At 44.5% G+C, this 17,503-nt stretch overlaps 1 protein-coding gene across 1 annotated transcript; it reads left to right on the top strand.

Moving 5' to 3' along the window:
* Nucleotides 1-417: 417 nt before the first annotated feature.
* On the top strand, nt 418-15,686 carry ZNF57 (zinc finger protein 57). Its single transcript, XM_037165203.2, has 4 exons — nt 418-514; nt 12,107-12,233; nt 13,698-13,881; nt 14,287-15,686. Exons 1-4 carry the CDS (start codon nt 512-514, stop codon nt 15,389-15,391), a joined length of 1,419 nt encoding a protein of 472 aa, XP_037021098.2. The 5' UTR covers nt 418-511; the 3' UTR covers nt 15,392-15,686.
* Nucleotides 15,687-17,503: the final 1,817 nt, after the last annotated feature.

The raw sequence follows: 17,503 nt of genomic DNA, 5'->3' as shown, positions 1-17,503 counted from the left end.
AAGGGCCGCCACGCAGGTAACTGCGTCAGTACTCCCCACTGCAGATGGAGCGCGACAGCCAGGTGAGCTGTTTTAGCTCAGATCCCAGTGTAGGGTGGGTGGAAGTCCTACGGGAAGGGCCCAGTTTAGGGTGGGTGGAAGTCAAGCAGGGAACGGCTGTGGCAGATTACCGACATTTCCCCCTAGCTGGATTAGTGACCTTCGCCCCGCCCAACACTCAGGTCTGTAACTTGGTTCAAGGAGAGTCCAGGGGCGGGGCCACGGGTAACAACTTGGCCAGGGCGGTTCGGAGAGTTGTTCATTGGAGAGACACGTGCCTCGTCGCCCAATCAGCGTTCCCGGCAGGAGGAGTGTCTAGACCACCGTCCATTTAGTGCGAATCGTCTGGACAACCGGCCAATCCTGGCCGTGGGCGGGCGGGCTCGCAGCTGCGTGGAGAGCTAGCTTGGGCTTTTGTGGTGCAGGTGCCGCGGAGTCAGCCGGGAGGACGCCGTTACAGAAGCGGACCCTAATGGTGAGTTTTGGGTCCCTGGTGATAGTTTGGGGCCGGGGTGTTGGAGAGGGACGTGTAGGGAGGGGTTGTTGATACGAACCTCCCCGAACCGGCTTTAAGTGACGGGGAGGTGGGGGTGGCGGCCTCCTCGAGCCGCAGGGTGTTCCGACCCGAGTCCTTGGCCGCTCAGGGGACCAGGGAAGGAGAGCCGGACCCACACTGTTGCCGGCGGTCGGGCGTTGGGAACTGAGGGGGGTTGCACGAGGAGTGCGGGGGCCTCGATCCGGATGGGGCTAACTAAGGAGGCTTTATTACAAAGCCCGTTGCAGTAGGGAACAGTGCTCGGATCCCAGAGCGGCGCCCCGATCTCTGATCCGACAGAAAAGGGCTTTTCCTTCCAGTGGAAGCAGGGGGAGCAGGAAGCCGTTGTGACAGGAACCGCTCTCCCTATGGTCAGCGCGTTCTCGGCTCAGGTCAGCAGGTCCTTGTCTCCCCGTCTCAGTGCTTGTTCGATGCAGGGGGTGGTGTGGTGTGGGGGACAATGTCTGGGCGTGGGGGGGGCAATGCTGGACATGTGGGGAGGACAGCAGCCTGTATACAGTTTGGGTATGAAATGGGCAATTGTGATCGTTTGATGGAGCCTGTAAAAAATGAAAAATGTGAACTTCCTAAGGAGGGACTTTCCAAAGAGTTATTGCAAAAGGTGGAAAGAAGTGACTCTGCGCTCAGGGCAGGGGCTGTGCGGTAGGGAGAATGCTCTGACCTTACTATCTCCAAACGTCTCAAGAGTTGGACTACATGGTTTTTCTTTTCGTTTTTTAATTTTTGGAGTGGAGTCAACAAATTCAGGAAAGGCCAGGTGTGGTTGAGATGGCAGGTCCCCAAGGCAGTCTGTTCTCAGGAGCGCCCTGTGCTGGCTCAGGCTGAGGACAGGCCAGCATGCAGGGGTCTGGCGGGGAAGGAGAGAAGCTGGACCGAAGTCTGGCCAACAAGCATTTGCTTTGCTTGGTCAGTGGAGATGAGCAGTTCAGTTAATCAATGATGAGGCACAGAAGACAACTTTGGGGGAGGGAGGGGGAGGTCAGCGTCTAGCCTTGTCCTGGATAAACAAGTGCAAGGGGGTTCTTGCAGCATATGCCCTTTTCCAGAGCAAATGGGTGGGGCCCAGGTCAGTGCTTCCTTTCACTTCCATGGATATTACCAGTAGCTCGGGCATCAGGCAGGATTCAGCATTGTTACCTGACACGTGTGAGCAGCCTCTGTGTCCAACTGAGTGCTGAGTTTTCCCTTCTTCTAGCCTCAGGTTCCAGCAGATGTAAAGTAATTGATTTTCCCCCCCTTGTTTCTTCTTCTTAGTGAGGTAGTGAGGGTCTCAGGTCTTTGTTCTGTTGACTTCCATTATTATGGGCTGAACCAGAGATGCCACTGGGGGAGATTGTCTCAGTAGAGAAAATGTCCTCTCTTCGGGTTGACTTGCTGTGAGGGGGGTGGGGGTGGGTGAAGAATGCACAAAGTGTCCACACCTTCATGAGAGGTGGGTGGAGATTTGCATTAAAATATTCATAAACGTGGCCCTGGCTGGTGTAGCTCAGTGGATTGAGTGCGGGCCTGCGAACCAGACAATCGAGGTTCGATTCCCAGTCAGGGCACATACCGGGGTTGCAGGCAGGTTCCCTGCAGGCCAGTTCCCAGCAGGGGACACATGAAAGGCAACCATACATTGATGTTTCTCTCCCTCTCTCCTTCCCTTCCCCTCTAAAGATAAAATAAATAAAATCTTTTAAAAAATTCATAAAAGTGGTAGTGACTTTTCCATTCAGGATGCTGAGTTTGTAACACTGTGTGATCCTGTCCCACTTGCTGTTAATAGCTTGTCATGAATTGATGGCCCCCCACCCCAACCCTCACCTTCCGTTCCTCTGTTTTCATTTCTTTCATGCGGTTTCCACAACTTACATTGCCTGACTGAATTTTGTCTGTCTAAAGTGTGACCCAGGATCTCCTTGTAGTGACATGAATTTTACTGATCACCACTGAAGTAGCTCATGTTTTTTTACCTTCTGTGAAATAATTTTAAGTCATTTGGTCACCTTTGATTTCTGGTGTTTTCTTAGATATTCTGGGCAGGAATCCTGTTTCATTTGTAGATACTGTACACATTTTCTCTGAAGTACGGTTCATATTCCATGCTGGTGAAAGGAGTCTTCATGGTAATAGAAATGCATTTTTCCATTTCCTACTTTGTAGTTGTTCTTTTTTCCCCTTGTATTAGAAAACTCCCTGTACTAGGAAGTCATAGGACACTTGACTTTAACTCGTTCTGAAAGTGTTCTGTTTCAGTTTGCACCAAGTTGATTATGGTTGCCCCCTGTGGGTAATCATCACTCAGCCCCCGTGGTCAGTGTTCCTTGTTTCCCGCCTCAGGGCCAGTGTGTCCTTGGCAGAGATTCAGACCCCACAAGTGGTCCTGTGTCAGAGACTTCCATTCTTTTTTTTTTAAGACTTTACTTTTTAGAGAGAATGGAAGGGAGGGAGAAAGAGAGGGAGAGAAACCTCCCTTGGTTGCCTGTCGCACACACCGACCAAGGGCCAGACCCTCAGTGCAGGCATGTGCCTAGACCAGCAATTACACCACTGACCTTTCTCTTTGCCGACAATGCCCAACCAACTGAGCCACACCAGTCAGGGCTCGACTTCTATACTTATCCATGGGTCCCTATGTCTGCTGCACTGGGCTGTCCCAGTTACTGCTGTGACCTAAATACCTTCATGTGTTTCTGGGAAAGTCCTTCCACCTTGTTCTGTAGAAAAAAGGGCTTTTTAGACATTGGCTTTATTAAAGGAGATGATAAAGGTACAGATGAACATTCATATGAAAAGAGGCCCAGTGTGAGGTCTCGGAGGGACCGCGTGCAGGAGCTACTGTCCCTGTGGAATCGGGGTGTGTAACTGTGCCCATGTGGATGTGTACCCCCAAATGGAAGCTCTCTGAGCCTTGTACTGTTGTGACTTCCTGCATTCTTCCTGACATAGGCATGATCAATTGTAAACTCCATTTCCAGCCCCTCTCCCCTCCCAAAAATGTATGATTAGATGTGAACATTCCAAAGTTCTAATCTTGGCTGGGGCTTTCAGGTGACAGCCCCTTCCAGGAGCCACCCAAAGTTACCTCATAAGAACAAAGATGCTCCTAGTGCTTTTGTCACTTTAGGAAATTGCAGGGGTGTCAGGAACCAGGGAACAGTGTGTTTGGGGGTGTGGGTGTGTATTATCTCACAGACATACTTTAGGACTTTAAGAAAATTTGTTTAAAAAAATTATCACTCAATTTAGTTTTAATGGTCTGGGTTTTTTTTCCATTTTTATTTTATTTCTTAAGATTTTGTTTCTTTTTAGAGAAGGGAAGGGAGGGAGAGAAACATCAGCCCGTGGTTGCCTCTTGCGGGCCCCCTACTGGGGACCTGACTAGCAACCCAGGCCTGTGCCCTAGACTGGGAATCGAAGGCCTGCAAATCAAAGGGTCACATGTGCCCTAGACAGTGACCCTTTGATTTGCTGGTCAGCACTCAACCCACTGAGCTACACCGGCCAGGTAAAAGGAATTTTTTAAAAAGCCTAGACCATTAGCCCTGGCTGGTGTGGCTCAGTGGGTTGAGCGTAGGCCTGCGAACCAAAGGGTTGCCGCACATGCCTGGTTTGCAGGCCAGTTCCCAGCAGGGGACACACAAGAGGCGACCACACATTAATATTTCTCTCCTTCCCTTCCCCTCTAAAAAAAAAATCTTAAAAAAATTTCTTTTAACTGTTGTTGCTAGTGATTCATAGTGAACTGAGATTTCCTTTTATGCTGCATTTGCACTCTGGAAAGCCACTAAGAGAGAATTCTGAGCTCATCTTGTTCTTTGTAGATCTTCCATAATAATACTTTGAGCTAGGATTATAGGCAACTTTTTCCTTCTACTAGAATTCTTGCGTATTTTTGTTTATTGGATCTGGATAGGACCTCTAACAGGAGTGAGGCAAGGGACCTCTTGTTTGACCTAATGTGGGGGGAAAGGTGTTACTTTTCCATCATTTGTGTGTTCTTTAATGAACATTCCTTCTCGGCGTGCTCCTCCTCAGGCTCTGCAGGTTCCAACCCATTCCTAAACCGCTAAGGTTCTCCTGTGGATGCGCGTGGACTAGGTTACAGCTTTTTCTCTATCTATTCAGACGTCGTGACACTGTTCTTTTAATGTGGTATTGTGATAAGTTACAATTGACTTCATAGTGTCTAACTATAAAATACAGTGTATATAGAAGATGCATAAGCAACTGCACAGCCAACTACACAACCTGAAGTGAACATCTGTGTGAGGACAGGCGAGCTACGGGGTGGATGGGACCCTCCCACTAGACACCCCACTCGAAATGACTCTTATAGACAGGCCTCCTTCCCAGGTGAATGATACAGGGGTGGGCAAAAGTAGGTTTACAGTTTACTAATGGAAAAATACAAACAAATAAATAATAATACAAGAATAAACTGTGTTTTGTGTGCTCACAACTGTTTACCTACTCCTGCCCACGCCTGTGTGTGCGTGCTCCTGTGAGTCTGTGATTTATTTCTGCACGTTTTCTTTTGGGTGTACAAAGCATCACACTGACTCCGACTGAGGGTCAGGTTTCTTTTCTTCACAGTTCTGTTTTATCCCATGGGATGGGAGCTGACAATAAAATGGGACCTTTTGTTGCTTGGCACTGTGCCCTGATGGGAATATAACCTTTTATTTGTTGATTCTTCTGCTAGTCGTCACATGGGTGGCTTCATGGTTTTTTGTTATGACGTCTTTCTAACAACATTATTGGATGTCTTAGGCATTCATATGTTTTAGGCTTGTTTTCTCAAAAGTTCCCCCATCAGACCCCTGTTCCTCCCCCAGAGCCATGCTGCATGTGTGCGCCTCTGTTTTATGGTTGTCCTCTGGGGCTGGATCCACCCCAGACCTGCACCCAAAGTGGGTTTGGATGTCCAGACGATGCCACATGCACCATGAGGCTGAGAAAACGGTTGGCAGTCTGGGAAGATGAAGGCAGATATGAACTCTTGTGGGGGCTTAGAAAGAGAGTGGGTGAGGAGTCTGCTGTGCCTGGGGCCGTGCGGCTTCCCCTTCCACCCACCGGAGCACAGGACACGCAGCACATATGGGGCTCTGCATCAGTTTGCCTGAACTGGGCCGACAGGGAAGAGGGCGGGCGGCAGAGAGCTGCTCCCAGGCACACCACGGATCACACTGCAGATGGAGCCAGCCTCCTCGTTAGAATTCACCTGAAGTGCGCTTACTGCCTGACATATTCCTCATCTCTTTAATCAAAGTTGAATTTGTCTGAGTGGATTTAAAAGCCAAGGTTGCCCAAAGGACATATTTTAGTCAAGACCAGTAGGCGTTGGAGTCTGCTCCTCCCAGGATTTTGGAGAGAGACAGGAAACTGTGTCACAAGCCTGGGCTCTGTTCTAAGATTTCAGCACCATTATTGACTGGTTTAATGTCCTGCCTCGTTGCTGAGTGATATATGCACCCTTCCCAGGGTCTGCTACCACACACAACAAAACCCTTCTGGGAAACAGCCCCCTGCCTGGCTGGCCAAGAGTCCGCAGCCAGACGGTCATCAGCTCCACGGCCCCCAGGAATCTTGTCCGTGGGTAGCATCTAAACAGCAGCAGTCTGCTGTATGGAGTTAGCATTTTCCCAGTATTTCCTGAGTGTTTTCTGTGTCGCGGGTCCATTGTGAGGTGAGAGATGCCAGAGGCTCAGGTTGGCCTCTGTCCTCTGCCAGTTCTTTTCAGGGACTAGCCCATGGGGTGCTGCCTGCAGGGCCCGAGAATCAGGGCAACTGAAGGCCTGAGAGAGCCTGGTCTCCAGCAGGGCCAAGGGTGTGGCCATTATGGTGCTTTGACGGTGTGGAGCCCTAGAGGAGGCTCCTCTCCCCAGATGAACATGGGCAGCGTATGGCTCTCGTCTTGTCACATAGACCCCCAGAAGCATGAGAGGAGGCCCAAAGGGGAGGAGGCTTGGAGGGGTCACTGTTTGCCTGTGATTACTGCGTTTGGAAAGATTCTAGAATCTTTCCCCATTCAGAGTGAGCTGATTGGTGATGTACAGCATGTTGCCCCTAGAACCCAAGAAGACCCAGTAAGTGGGAGGTCTGCTTTAAAGCAGCAGATGCTCCTCAGATGAAGTTTGGTCCTTCCCTGGGCTGGTTCATAAAATAATTGCCAGAAATTTTAATGACATGGCATGACCTTGAGCCTTTCCTTCAGGCTCCAGCCTGAATGGAAAGTTCTTTAACAGGTTAGGGAACTGCTTTCCCAGTCCAGATCCTCCAGGGCTGGAGTTAAGTTCCTAAAATGCCAGGTCCTTCTTTCCCTCCCAAAGCCAACGTCCCTTGTCCACTCATAACATCATCAGTTAACTGTCTGCCGTGCAACTTTTCCAGAAGCTGCCATATTTTAATGGATTTTTATGGTATCAAATCTTAACATTTATTTAATATATTTTGGGTTTATTCTTGTGCATGGTGTAAGAATTAATTTTTTGCATGTGCCCAGTTTTCCCAACACTATTTACTGAATAGACTACTTTAACCCCATTGTAAGTTTTTGCCTTTTTTGTCGAATTGACCATGAAGGTGTGGGTTTATTTCTGGGCTCTCTATTCGGTCCCACTGATCTATTGGGCTGGCAAAAAATCCATACAGTTTTTTCCATAAAATAAAAGACACCTTTTTTCATTTTCACCAATAACTTTGTTAATTTGCATATTTTATGTATGTCGGCTATCTCCTGCATGGTATAATGTTGATTGTTCTCAGTTAATGTCTCAGTTCATTGCTGTCAACTTCAGCTGGTCTGCCTGTCTGTGGAGCATCACCCAGTGAGACATCTCCAGCACAAAACTTCACAACTTTTGACATGCTTGATCAGTCACAGCACCTTCTCCATTCACTGCACAAGTTTTTTTTGCATTTCATTTGAATTTTTACCTTTCTTGAAATAATAAAGCATAATATGCTGGAAATGTTGCATGTTTTCTTCTGTCTTCAGTATTAAAATGGCTTCATAAAAATTCACCAGTTTGATAAGATTTTTAAAAGATTTTATTTATTTTTAGAGAGAGGGGAAAGGAAGGAGAAAGAGAGGGAGAAAAACATCAATGTGTGGTTGCCTCTCGTGTTCCCACTACTGGGGACCTGGCCCACAACCCAGGCATGTACCCTGACTGGGAATTGAACTGGTGACCCTTTGGTTTACAGGCTGGCATTCAATCCACTGAGCCACACCAGCCAGGATTATTCTGTTTTTTAAAGATTTTTCTTATTTATTTTTTTAGAGAGAGGGGAATAGAGGAAGAAAGGGAGAGAAACATCGATGACTTTCCTCCTCTTTCCTTCGTTCCTCCTTCTTTCTCTTTCCTACTTCCTCCCTCCCTACCTCCTTCCTCCTTCCTTATCTCTCCGTCTTCCCTTCCCCTTTCTCCTCCCTTCCTCCTCTCTTTTCCTTCCCTTTTCCTCCCCTCCTTCCTAATACTGACTTGGTGATAATGAACCCCTTTAGATTTTTCTTATCTGGGAAACTCTTTATTCTTCCTTAGTTTTAAATAATAGCCTTACTGGCTAAAGTAGTCTTGGTTGTAACAGGTCCTTACTCTTCATCATTTTGGCTATTTCATGCAAATCCCTTCTGGCCGGAAAAGTTTCTGTTGAGAAATCAGCTGACAGTCTTATGGAAACTCCCTTATAGGTAACTGACTTTCTCTTGCTGATTTTAAGATTCTCTTTTTATCTTTAACCTTTGCCATTTTAATTATGATGTGTCTTGGTGTGGACCTCTTTGGGTTCATCTTGTTTGGGACTCTCTGCACTGCCTGGACTTGTGTGTCTTTTTCCTTTACCAGGTTAGAAAAGTTTTTAGTCATTATTTCTTCAGATAGGTTCGTGATCCTTCTCTCCCATCTCTTCCTGTACTCCTGTCATGCAGGTGTTGTTACACTTCATGTTGTCCCCAAAGTCCCTTAAACTATCCTCATTTTAAAATTTCATTTTCCTTTTTGCTGCTCTAATTGGGTGTTTTCTGCTTCCTTGTCTTCCAAATAGCTGATTCAACGTTTCATCTAACCTAGGTTTATTTCTTATGGTGCATTACTTCTAATGAAGTAATGAAGTTTATTACTTCATTTTAGATATGGTATTTTTCACTTTTCACTGGTTCTTTATTATGGTTTCTATGTCTTTTTCATGATGTTCTCATTCAGTTTTTTGTAATTTGCATTAAGTTCCTTGTGCATCCTTAAAAACATTTTTTTTAACTTTATATCTGGTAAATTGCTTACATCTGTTTTATTTAACTTTTTCTCTAGAGATTCCTCCTGTTCATTTTTTCCTATTCACTGATTTTAGAGAGAGAGAGAGAGAGAAAATGCTGATGTGTTGTTCCACTTCCTGATGGATTCATTGGGTGATTCTTTTATGTGCCCGGACTGGGAATCAAACCGGTAACCCTGGTGTATTGGGACTATGATCCAACCAACTGAGCCTTCCAGCCAGGGCTCTCCTGTTCTCTCATTTGGGACATGTTTCTTTGTCTCCCCATTTGGGCTGCCTCTTTGTTTTTATTTCTATGTATTAGGTAGATCTGGTATGTTTCCTAGTCTTGATGGGGTGGCCTTATGTAGTAGGTGTCCTGTGGGATCCAGTGGCACGGTCTCCTTGATCACCTGAGCTGGGTTCTCTAGAAATGCCTCTTGTGTGGGTGATGTGAGCCCTCCTGTTGTAACTGAGTCTTGATTGCTATTGGTCTGTTCTTGTGTGGGTTCAGCGCTCAGGCTGGCTGACTGTGAGGATCAACCTCAACCACAGTGTATGAGCTGGTATGTGGTGCTGACAACCCTAAGTGGAACTCGCCTCAGCAGGGTCTGGTGCCTGTCAAGATCTCCTTTTGGATATGTTGCTTGTTAAGCTTATTGGATCCTTGTCTAATGTTGTCTGAAGCTGGCCACTGAGTATGTTGGTTCTGGAGCCTCTTAAGGAGGTACTCTGGTGAAGATCAATGGCAGACGTTGCCCGTGACTGGCCCTGGGAAGCCTGTTCAGAACCACAAAATGATCCAGTTTGCGGCTGCCTTTGCTGGATCTGCGTGTGCATGGGAAGGACCAAGCTGTGCGACACGGCTGGCTTCCACTAGCACAGAGTCCAGGGACAGAGCAGCAAAACGCCCATGGTACCCCCAAACCTGCCTGGTATGGGGTTGAGACCCCATGCTCCTCAGTGGGAACCTGCCAGCTGCCTGTTAGTCTCAGTAACTGAAAGAGCCTCTGGCAGTACTCAGGTTGTATGAGGAAGGTTCTCACTGAGTCACTAAGGATGGGCCAGTGGTGTTTACCAAACTGGCACAGGTTTAATCTCAGTGACAGTGTTGGGCCTGAGACCACTCAGCAAAAGACCCAGTGTACACCAAGTCTAGCAGCCACCTGCCAGATGCCGCCGACCTTCTTGGTGGTGAAGGGTCCCAGGAAATCATCAGGGTGAGGCCAGCAGAGTTTATCAGGCCCAAACAGACCAAGATTTGGCCCTGTGAAGGGAGAGCTCTGTACTAGTGGGCATGTGAGGGGAAAAATGATCCCCATCTAAGAGCCACACAATTCAGTCTGTCCCAGATTCTGTCTGGAGCCCAAGTTCAGCATGACGAGGAGTTGGGAGGGTGGGGCTAGTGAATCTCCCATGAGGGGGAGTGTCTGTCAGGTTTGGGAGGAGGGAAGAGTGGTCCCCACTCCAGAGCTACACATCTCAGTAACTGACTCCCCTTGAGTGTGGCTGGACCTCTATACCTCTACCCAGGCAGCTGACTCCTCAGCAGGGTGTGAGCTTCATAGAGTGGGGAATGCAGAGGCTGGGGCTGTTGCATTTTCCCAGCTGATGCCATAAGAAGGGGAGTGCTCCACCTGACAAAGATGGTGTCTGGTGTGGGAGTGGAACTCAGGACAGGGATCCTGGTGGCTGTCCCTTCAGCTCTCTCTCCAGAGCCACAACCCCTGTCTTTTCTCACACAACTATAGTCCAGTCCACTGGAGCCCAGGGCGATTCGCTGCAAATGAGATATTGTGTGTTGGCCCTTTAAGAGAGGTCTTTGTCTTTTTTAGACTCCCGTCTCTCCCTGGCAGACAGAATTCTTGCTGATTTTCACAGGCAGGTATTATATGGGCACCTCTTCCTAGCTCTGGTGCCCTGGGCTGGGGAGGCTGATGTAGGATTAAGACCCAGTGCTCTTCAGTGGGAACCTTTACAGCTGAGATATCCCTCCAGAATCTCAGCTACCCACTAGGGGAGTGGGGGCAAGCCTTCTTCACATCTCTGCTCTTCCCATCAGTCTCAACGTGGCTTTCTCTATAAATCCTTGGTTATAAGACTTCTGTTCTGTGGGGGTGGGCTGGGATAGGAGTAAAAGACAGAAAACTGTATTTGAACAACAATTAAAATAAATAAATTTTAAAAAGAAAAAGAAAAAAAAAAGACTTCTGTTTGGCTAGTATTCAGTTGGTTATTCAAGTTGATTGTTCTATATTTTAGTGGTAACTCCAGTTTGGTCCTGGGAGGCATTGAGTGTAGCTTCTACTTATTCTACCACTATCTTGGATTAACCCTGGGCTTCCCTTTTAAATGACACATTTTTCTTTCTGTCTTCAGTGTTTTCTCTTTGTCTTTGACTTGCACCATTTTCACTGTAATGTATCTGTTTGTGGAGCACTTTGCAGTTTTAATCTTGGGAGATCACTGGGTGTCTGGATGTGTAGGTTGGTGTCTGTCACAAGGAGGTGATGGTCCTCTGTGTAAAGAATCTCTAGGACTACCCTCAGGTGTGAAGATTTCACTATAACAGCTCACTGGACTTATTTCAGAAAAGCGGTTACATGCATGTTGCAATTTATTAGAGAAAAGACATTAAAATTAGTGATGGAAAAAGGTACATTGGGTGAAAACCAACAGAAACCAGGCTGAAACTTCAGTTGTCCCCTTTCAGCACATATGCATGCACAGAGCTTAATGTGTTTGAAATGTTACTGACTGGGGGACCTCACCCAAGCCTTGGAGTCTGGAGTTTTTATTGAGGCTTTTACTGTGTGACTGACCTTCCAACTCAGCGCTCGGCTCCTCCAGAAGTCTATGATACAGTGTGTCCCAGGTGGACAATGTGACTTACTGATGATAAGTCATGGCCCAAGGCCCCAGCTATACACAGACACTCTCAATGGCAGCTGATTCCAAGGAACCACACGCTTTGTTCCAGGAGCCCGTCCAGGATTAGTCCTAAACAGTGGTTAGTGTTTGGACAGCTCAGGCTTGCTGAGTTAGCCTTTGCCTGCATATTTTCAAGTGAAAGCATTTATTTCATTTGTATACCATCTCCCTGGACCCTGCAATAGATAGAGTGAGACAAGAGGAGTCACAGTAAATGGTAGAGTCTGGTTCATAGTGTTAGCGGTGCTGTTGTTCACTGTACTAGGAAGTGAGTGAGATCTGCCACAGAAGACCCCAGTGCTTTCACACTCACCCATCCTCCTGCACATTTGGGTGTTTCAGGACTCGGTGGTCTTTGCGGATGTGGCAGTGGACTTTACCCTGGAGGAGTGGGCTCTGCTGGACTCTGCTCAGAGGAGCCTCTACAGAGATGTGATGCTGGAAAACTTCCAGAACCTGGCCTCAGTGGGTAAGGATGACATCATTTTACTGAGTCATTTAGTGAACAAGCGCTTGGAAGTGCCCTTCCAAGATCCGACATGCAGAAAAGGAGTAATTGGTAAATGAGACCCAGATGGTCCCAGCCACCATGGACCTAAAATCTAATGATGTTTCTGTGACTGGAAATCTGGGTATTAAAGTGAGACTTTGTTCGTCTTGTTTTTGTTTTTGTTTTCATTTAAAAACATTTTATTTAAATTCTTACAATGTTAGTTTTCCCACAGACTTTTTAAATGACCAATTAACTATCAGATGATTTAGTTTTAAGTTTCCAAGAAGCAGAATATTATTAATAACTCAAGCATTGATGTATGATTGCAAAGCAATAGAAATCTGTCCTTCAGACCTACATCTAAGATTGCTCTATCCAGCAAAGCTATCACTTAGAATGGAGGGGCAGATAAAGTGCTTCCCAGATAAGGTAAAGCTAAAGGAGTTCATCATCACCAGATCTGTATTATATGAAATGTTAAAGGGACTTATCTAAGAAATAGAAGATCAAAAACTGTGAACAATAAAATGACAACAAAGTCATAACTATCAAGTGAACTGAAAAAACAAAACAGAATCACACAAATGAAGATCACATGGAGGTTATCAGTGGGGAGGGGGAGAATACAAAGGAAAAGGTATAGGGAATAAGAAGCATAATTGGTAGGCATAAAATAGGGGGAGGTTAAGAACAGTGTAGGAAATAGAGAAACGAAAGAACTTATATAACCCATGGACATGAACTAAGAGGGTGGGGAATGCTGGAGGGTGGAGGGGTACAGAGTGGAGGGGGTTAAGGGGGGAGGGTGGAGGGGTACAGAGTGGAGGGGGTTAAGGGAAATTGGGGCAACTGAAATAGCATAATCAGTAAAATACACTTTAAATAAATTGGCCAAAAAAAAAAAAAGAAATCTGTCCTTCAGATGTGAAGATGTTTCTGTTGGTGCAGTGATCAGTGCAGCTTAAATGAACAGAATTACCAACAGTTTTACAGGCTGAGTAGATTTTAGTAGACCAAATAGAATTTTAAATTATATTCAAGGCTGCTCATAAAACATCCATATCAAATGTTTAAGAATGTCTTTGGAAGAAAAAAATGATGTTTAACCATTTACTTTATGCACTTATTTGAAGAAAAATATCCGTATGAAAATTCCAATGTTTTCTGTTTGTACTTCACTGTATTACTATTTGTCTTGGTCTAAAAGATTTGGAGGTGCTTTGGTATCCTTAGTGTGGGTATAGTCTTTAGGAGTCATTTTATGGGTTCCCTGAGAATTTTCTTGTTTGAAACTTTGACAGTCTTTAGGGAGTTACCTGTCATTTTGACCCCTTGTGTCTGTCACTGGTGAAGTCTTGAAAGTGCTAAACTCCTCGAAGTCTTTCTTTGCTCACAAATGCTTTCCTTATTCTTGAATATATTTATTTATTTTTGTTTCAGATAATAAGACACTGTTTACAGCCAGTGGGCCCATTATTCAGCAGGATATACATGAGGAAAAAATATCTAACAAACAGGAAATAGCAAAATTCACAAGAAATAATTCTTATATCTACATTTTAGCAAAAAATGGGGAAGACCAGAGCATTGAAGATGAGCAACAAAACCACGGGAGACCTCTGAGGTGAGGTGACTTCATGAGAGGAAGTGGTAGTATCCCAGAAGAGAATCTTAGTTTGTCATAAACTTGTAAAACATAAAAATTATAATCCTAGCTCTAGATCTGTTAATTCACATGGATATAAAATTTTTTTAAAATTTAAATTACACATTGAGTGTGTGAAATGATTCAGTTAGAAACAATTATAGGAAAATCCCACATATAGCAAATAGCACATGAATAGGGAATATACCTGAACTCCCTTCCAGAGCATGTAGTTTATTCAACCAACTCCAAACAACTTAGAAAGGGTAGGAAAACCTCCCATATACTGAAATGTAGTTAGAAACGTGGTTATATACTTACTAATGGTTAATAAAAATTCATTAATAAACATACTGTTAATAAAGCAGTTCTTATTTTTAACAGGAATCATGTGGTGGACAGGTTCTGTGAACATAATGATGGAAATCAACATGACGAAAACTTCATTCACGTTCCCAGTCTTAATCTGCACAAAACCATTTCTATGGGAATAAAACCATATGAATGCACCAAGTGTGGAAAAGGCTTCACGCATCTTTCTTCCCTTAAGAAGCATGTTAGAGCTCATCGTGGACATAAATCATTTCAGTGTCAGGAATGCAAACAGGGCTACATTTGTGCCTCACACCTGGGAACTCACACTGGGGAGAAACCCTATGGGTGTAAATTATGTGGGAGAACCTTTCCTTATTTCTACTGCCTCAGTCAACACATCAGGATGCACACTACAGAGAAAAATTATGAATGCCAGCAGTGTGCAAAATCCTTCAATGAGCTCTCCAGTCTGACTAAACATGTGAGAACTCACACAGGAAAGAAGCTGTATAAATGTCAGGAGTGTGGGAAAGCCTTCATTTACCCCTCGGAACTTCAAAGGCATATGATAACACACACTGGGGTGAAGCCCTATGAATGTAAAGCATGTGGGAAAACTTTTCGTCATTCCTATTCCCTGACCCGACATGTCAAGATTCACACAGCAGAGAAAACCTATGAATGTAAGAAATGTGGGAAAGCCTTCAGCTGGCCTGAAACCTTCCACGCCCATGTGAGGACACATACTGGAGAGAAACTCTATACCTGTGAAAGCTGTGGGAAAGCTTTCAGTTCTCCCAAGTCCTTCCAAGGTCATGTGAGAACTCACACTGGAGAGAAACCTTACAAGTGTAAACAGTGTGGAAGAGCCTTCACTTGGTCCTCAAACTTTCAAGAACATGTGAGAATTCATACTGAAGAGAAACTGTATAAGTGTGAAAAATGTGGGAAAGCTTTCAATTCGTCCAGATCCTTTCAAGGTCACATGAGGACCCACACAGGAGAGAAGCCTTATGAGTGTACACAGTGTGGGAAAGCCTTCAGCTGGTCCTCGTCCTTACAAAAGCATGGGAGAATGCACACCGGGGAGAAACCGCACAAATGTAAACAGTGTGGAAAAGCCTTCAAGTGGCCCTCGTCCTTTAGGAACCACGTGAAGATGCACACTGGATAGCAGCCCTGGGAAGGCTCATGGCCCCGGAAGCTTTGGTTCAGATGTTCTTTCTGGACAGGAACCTTACAACTTTAAATAATCTTGGAAAAGATTCCACTGATTATATAATGCTCCAGGAAATTCACACCAGGAAAGAAGTATTTTAGAAGTTATAAATACGGTATTATGTTTGTAAATATCTCATTTTTTAAAATGGACCATTAAATGATAAATTTCCAGTTCTTTCAGAAATAAATGTTTATGTAAGAAATAATTCTCTTAAGTCTTTTTTCAGGTATAGTGTATAAGTTTGAATAATGGGTGTTTTTTTTTTTTCAGTTAATACCTATTTTCTGTTTTCATTTTGAAACTTAGTGGATCATGGTAATTTGAAATATGCTGTAAATATGACAATAAGTTGAACTTTTATGTGATATTGTAGTGGAAGTGCCTTACATTAAACTTTTCTAGTTGTAAGTGCTTGACAGTAAGTTTTTGATTGACAGGGCATCCATCTCAGAGGCATCCATCACAAACAAGCGTATAGCCAGCTGTATCACACAGCTACTAGTAAAACGACTATCTACATGATCAGGCTGCCTTGACCCATGAAATTTTCCTTTCTAAAGTCCTGGGTAAACTAGTTAAGTGACCACTCAACCATGCTTTTCTCTTCCCTTAGCCTAATTTCTGCTCTTATGTTTGTTGAACTTTGTCAATTAAGAGTAAGCCTATGAAATCCCAGGCATCCCATCCTTGACCCCAAGAAAAGGCAGAGCCCATGGTCTACACTCTCTCCCCACAACTTCACCGCAGCCCTGGGCCATGTTGTGTACTCTCCAGAACTCATAAGAAATTTTGTTCTAAGTTCCCTGATGGTTTTTTGCTGATTTGCATCTTATAACTCAAGAGCTGGATTAGCCACAAAATGTCTGTGGGGGTTTGTCACAACAGCATTTTAGGCATTCCTAGCAGATAGCATCTCTCTCAATAGGCTGAGATCAACAGAACAGCAGCTTTATATTTTTTCTGTAGGTATCATGAGAGCAATCACTCCCCCCTTCCATCACCTCTTTCCTGGTACACACATATTCCTAGAAACACATTGATCTTTTATTGGCCACTTACTATATAAATGATCAGGAGAAAGTGAGTGGTAATTTACAAAAAGCCATTCTGAAAATTTTTGAAATCTTAGGATTTCTTCCTGAACAATTTTTAAATATGATGTGTTTCTCTGAGTAAATTGGATCAAAATTGTTTTCTGTAAATATAGGTTTATTCCTCTTCCATACAGTCCTTTCAGGGGAAAGGCGTGGATGAAACTAGGGGATGATTTTCTTGTTTTAATATAACATGATTTCTAAACAACACTGCAAGTGTGGCATATGGGAGGTGATGGGGGAAGGCAGAAGCTACTGTTAATCTTCACATTTCAGAATTCTTGCTGGAAACTCCTCCCTCTACTTAAAGGAACCCCTCCTTCGCCCTGCTGCCCACTTCACATTTCCACCCCAGCTACCAGGATTAACATAGCTTCTTCCTCATATCCTTAGTTACAGTTTCTGTTCAGCTAGTCTTCAAGTGGTTCTTAATGATGGTTACTGTATTTTACCATCTATATTGTGCTCCCTCATGCCTAATAATGCACCCACATTTTTGCACCCAAACTTTCAGGAAAACTTTTGTTTTAAAATTTTTTAAAGATTTTATTTATTTTTAGAGAGAAGGGAGGGAAGGAGAAAGAAAGGGAGAGAAACATCGATGTGTGAGAGAAACATTGACTGGTTACCTCTTGCACACCCCCAGTTGGGGGCCTGGCCTACAACCTAGGCATGTGCCCTGACCAGGAATCAAACCAGCGAACTTTCAGTTCATTGTCCAGTGCTCGGTCCACTGAGCCACACCAGCCAGGGCTTGCTGTAATTTTTTAATTCAATTATTTATATTTAGAAACAAAGTGAATTACTGTATTCCAGTAAATAATATACAATATTGTATATATTGTGTAAATAGTATACAATAATATTGTATATTATTTTGCATACAGGTATAGTTATTGCTTTCTAGAGTTACACTTTTAACACATAATGCATAAATGAAAGAATTAAAAACATTTATATAGATACAGAA

The sequence above is a fragment of the Artibeus jamaicensis genome, unplaced genomic scaffold (assembly GCF_021234435.1).
Source record: "Artibeus jamaicensis isolate MK-2021 breed Jamaican fruit bat unplaced genomic scaffold, CSHL_Jam_final scaffold_537, whole genome shotgun sequence".
NCBI classification, from domain to species: domain Eukaryota; kingdom Metazoa; phylum Chordata; class Mammalia; order Chiroptera; family Phyllostomidae; genus Artibeus; species Artibeus jamaicensis.
This window is presented reverse-complemented; position numbering and strand designations above follow the sequence as displayed.

Coding starts and splice junctions, on each gene's coding strand:
- ZNF57 (XM_037165203.2), top strand. Junction 12,234..13,697: donor CCAGAACCTGGCCTCAGTGG/GTAAGGATGACA, acceptor TTTTTGTTTCAG/ATAATAAGACACTGTTTACA. Junction 13,882..14,286: donor AACCACGGGAGACCTCTGAG/GTGAGGTGACTT, acceptor TATTTTTAACAG/GAATCATGTGGTGGACAGGT.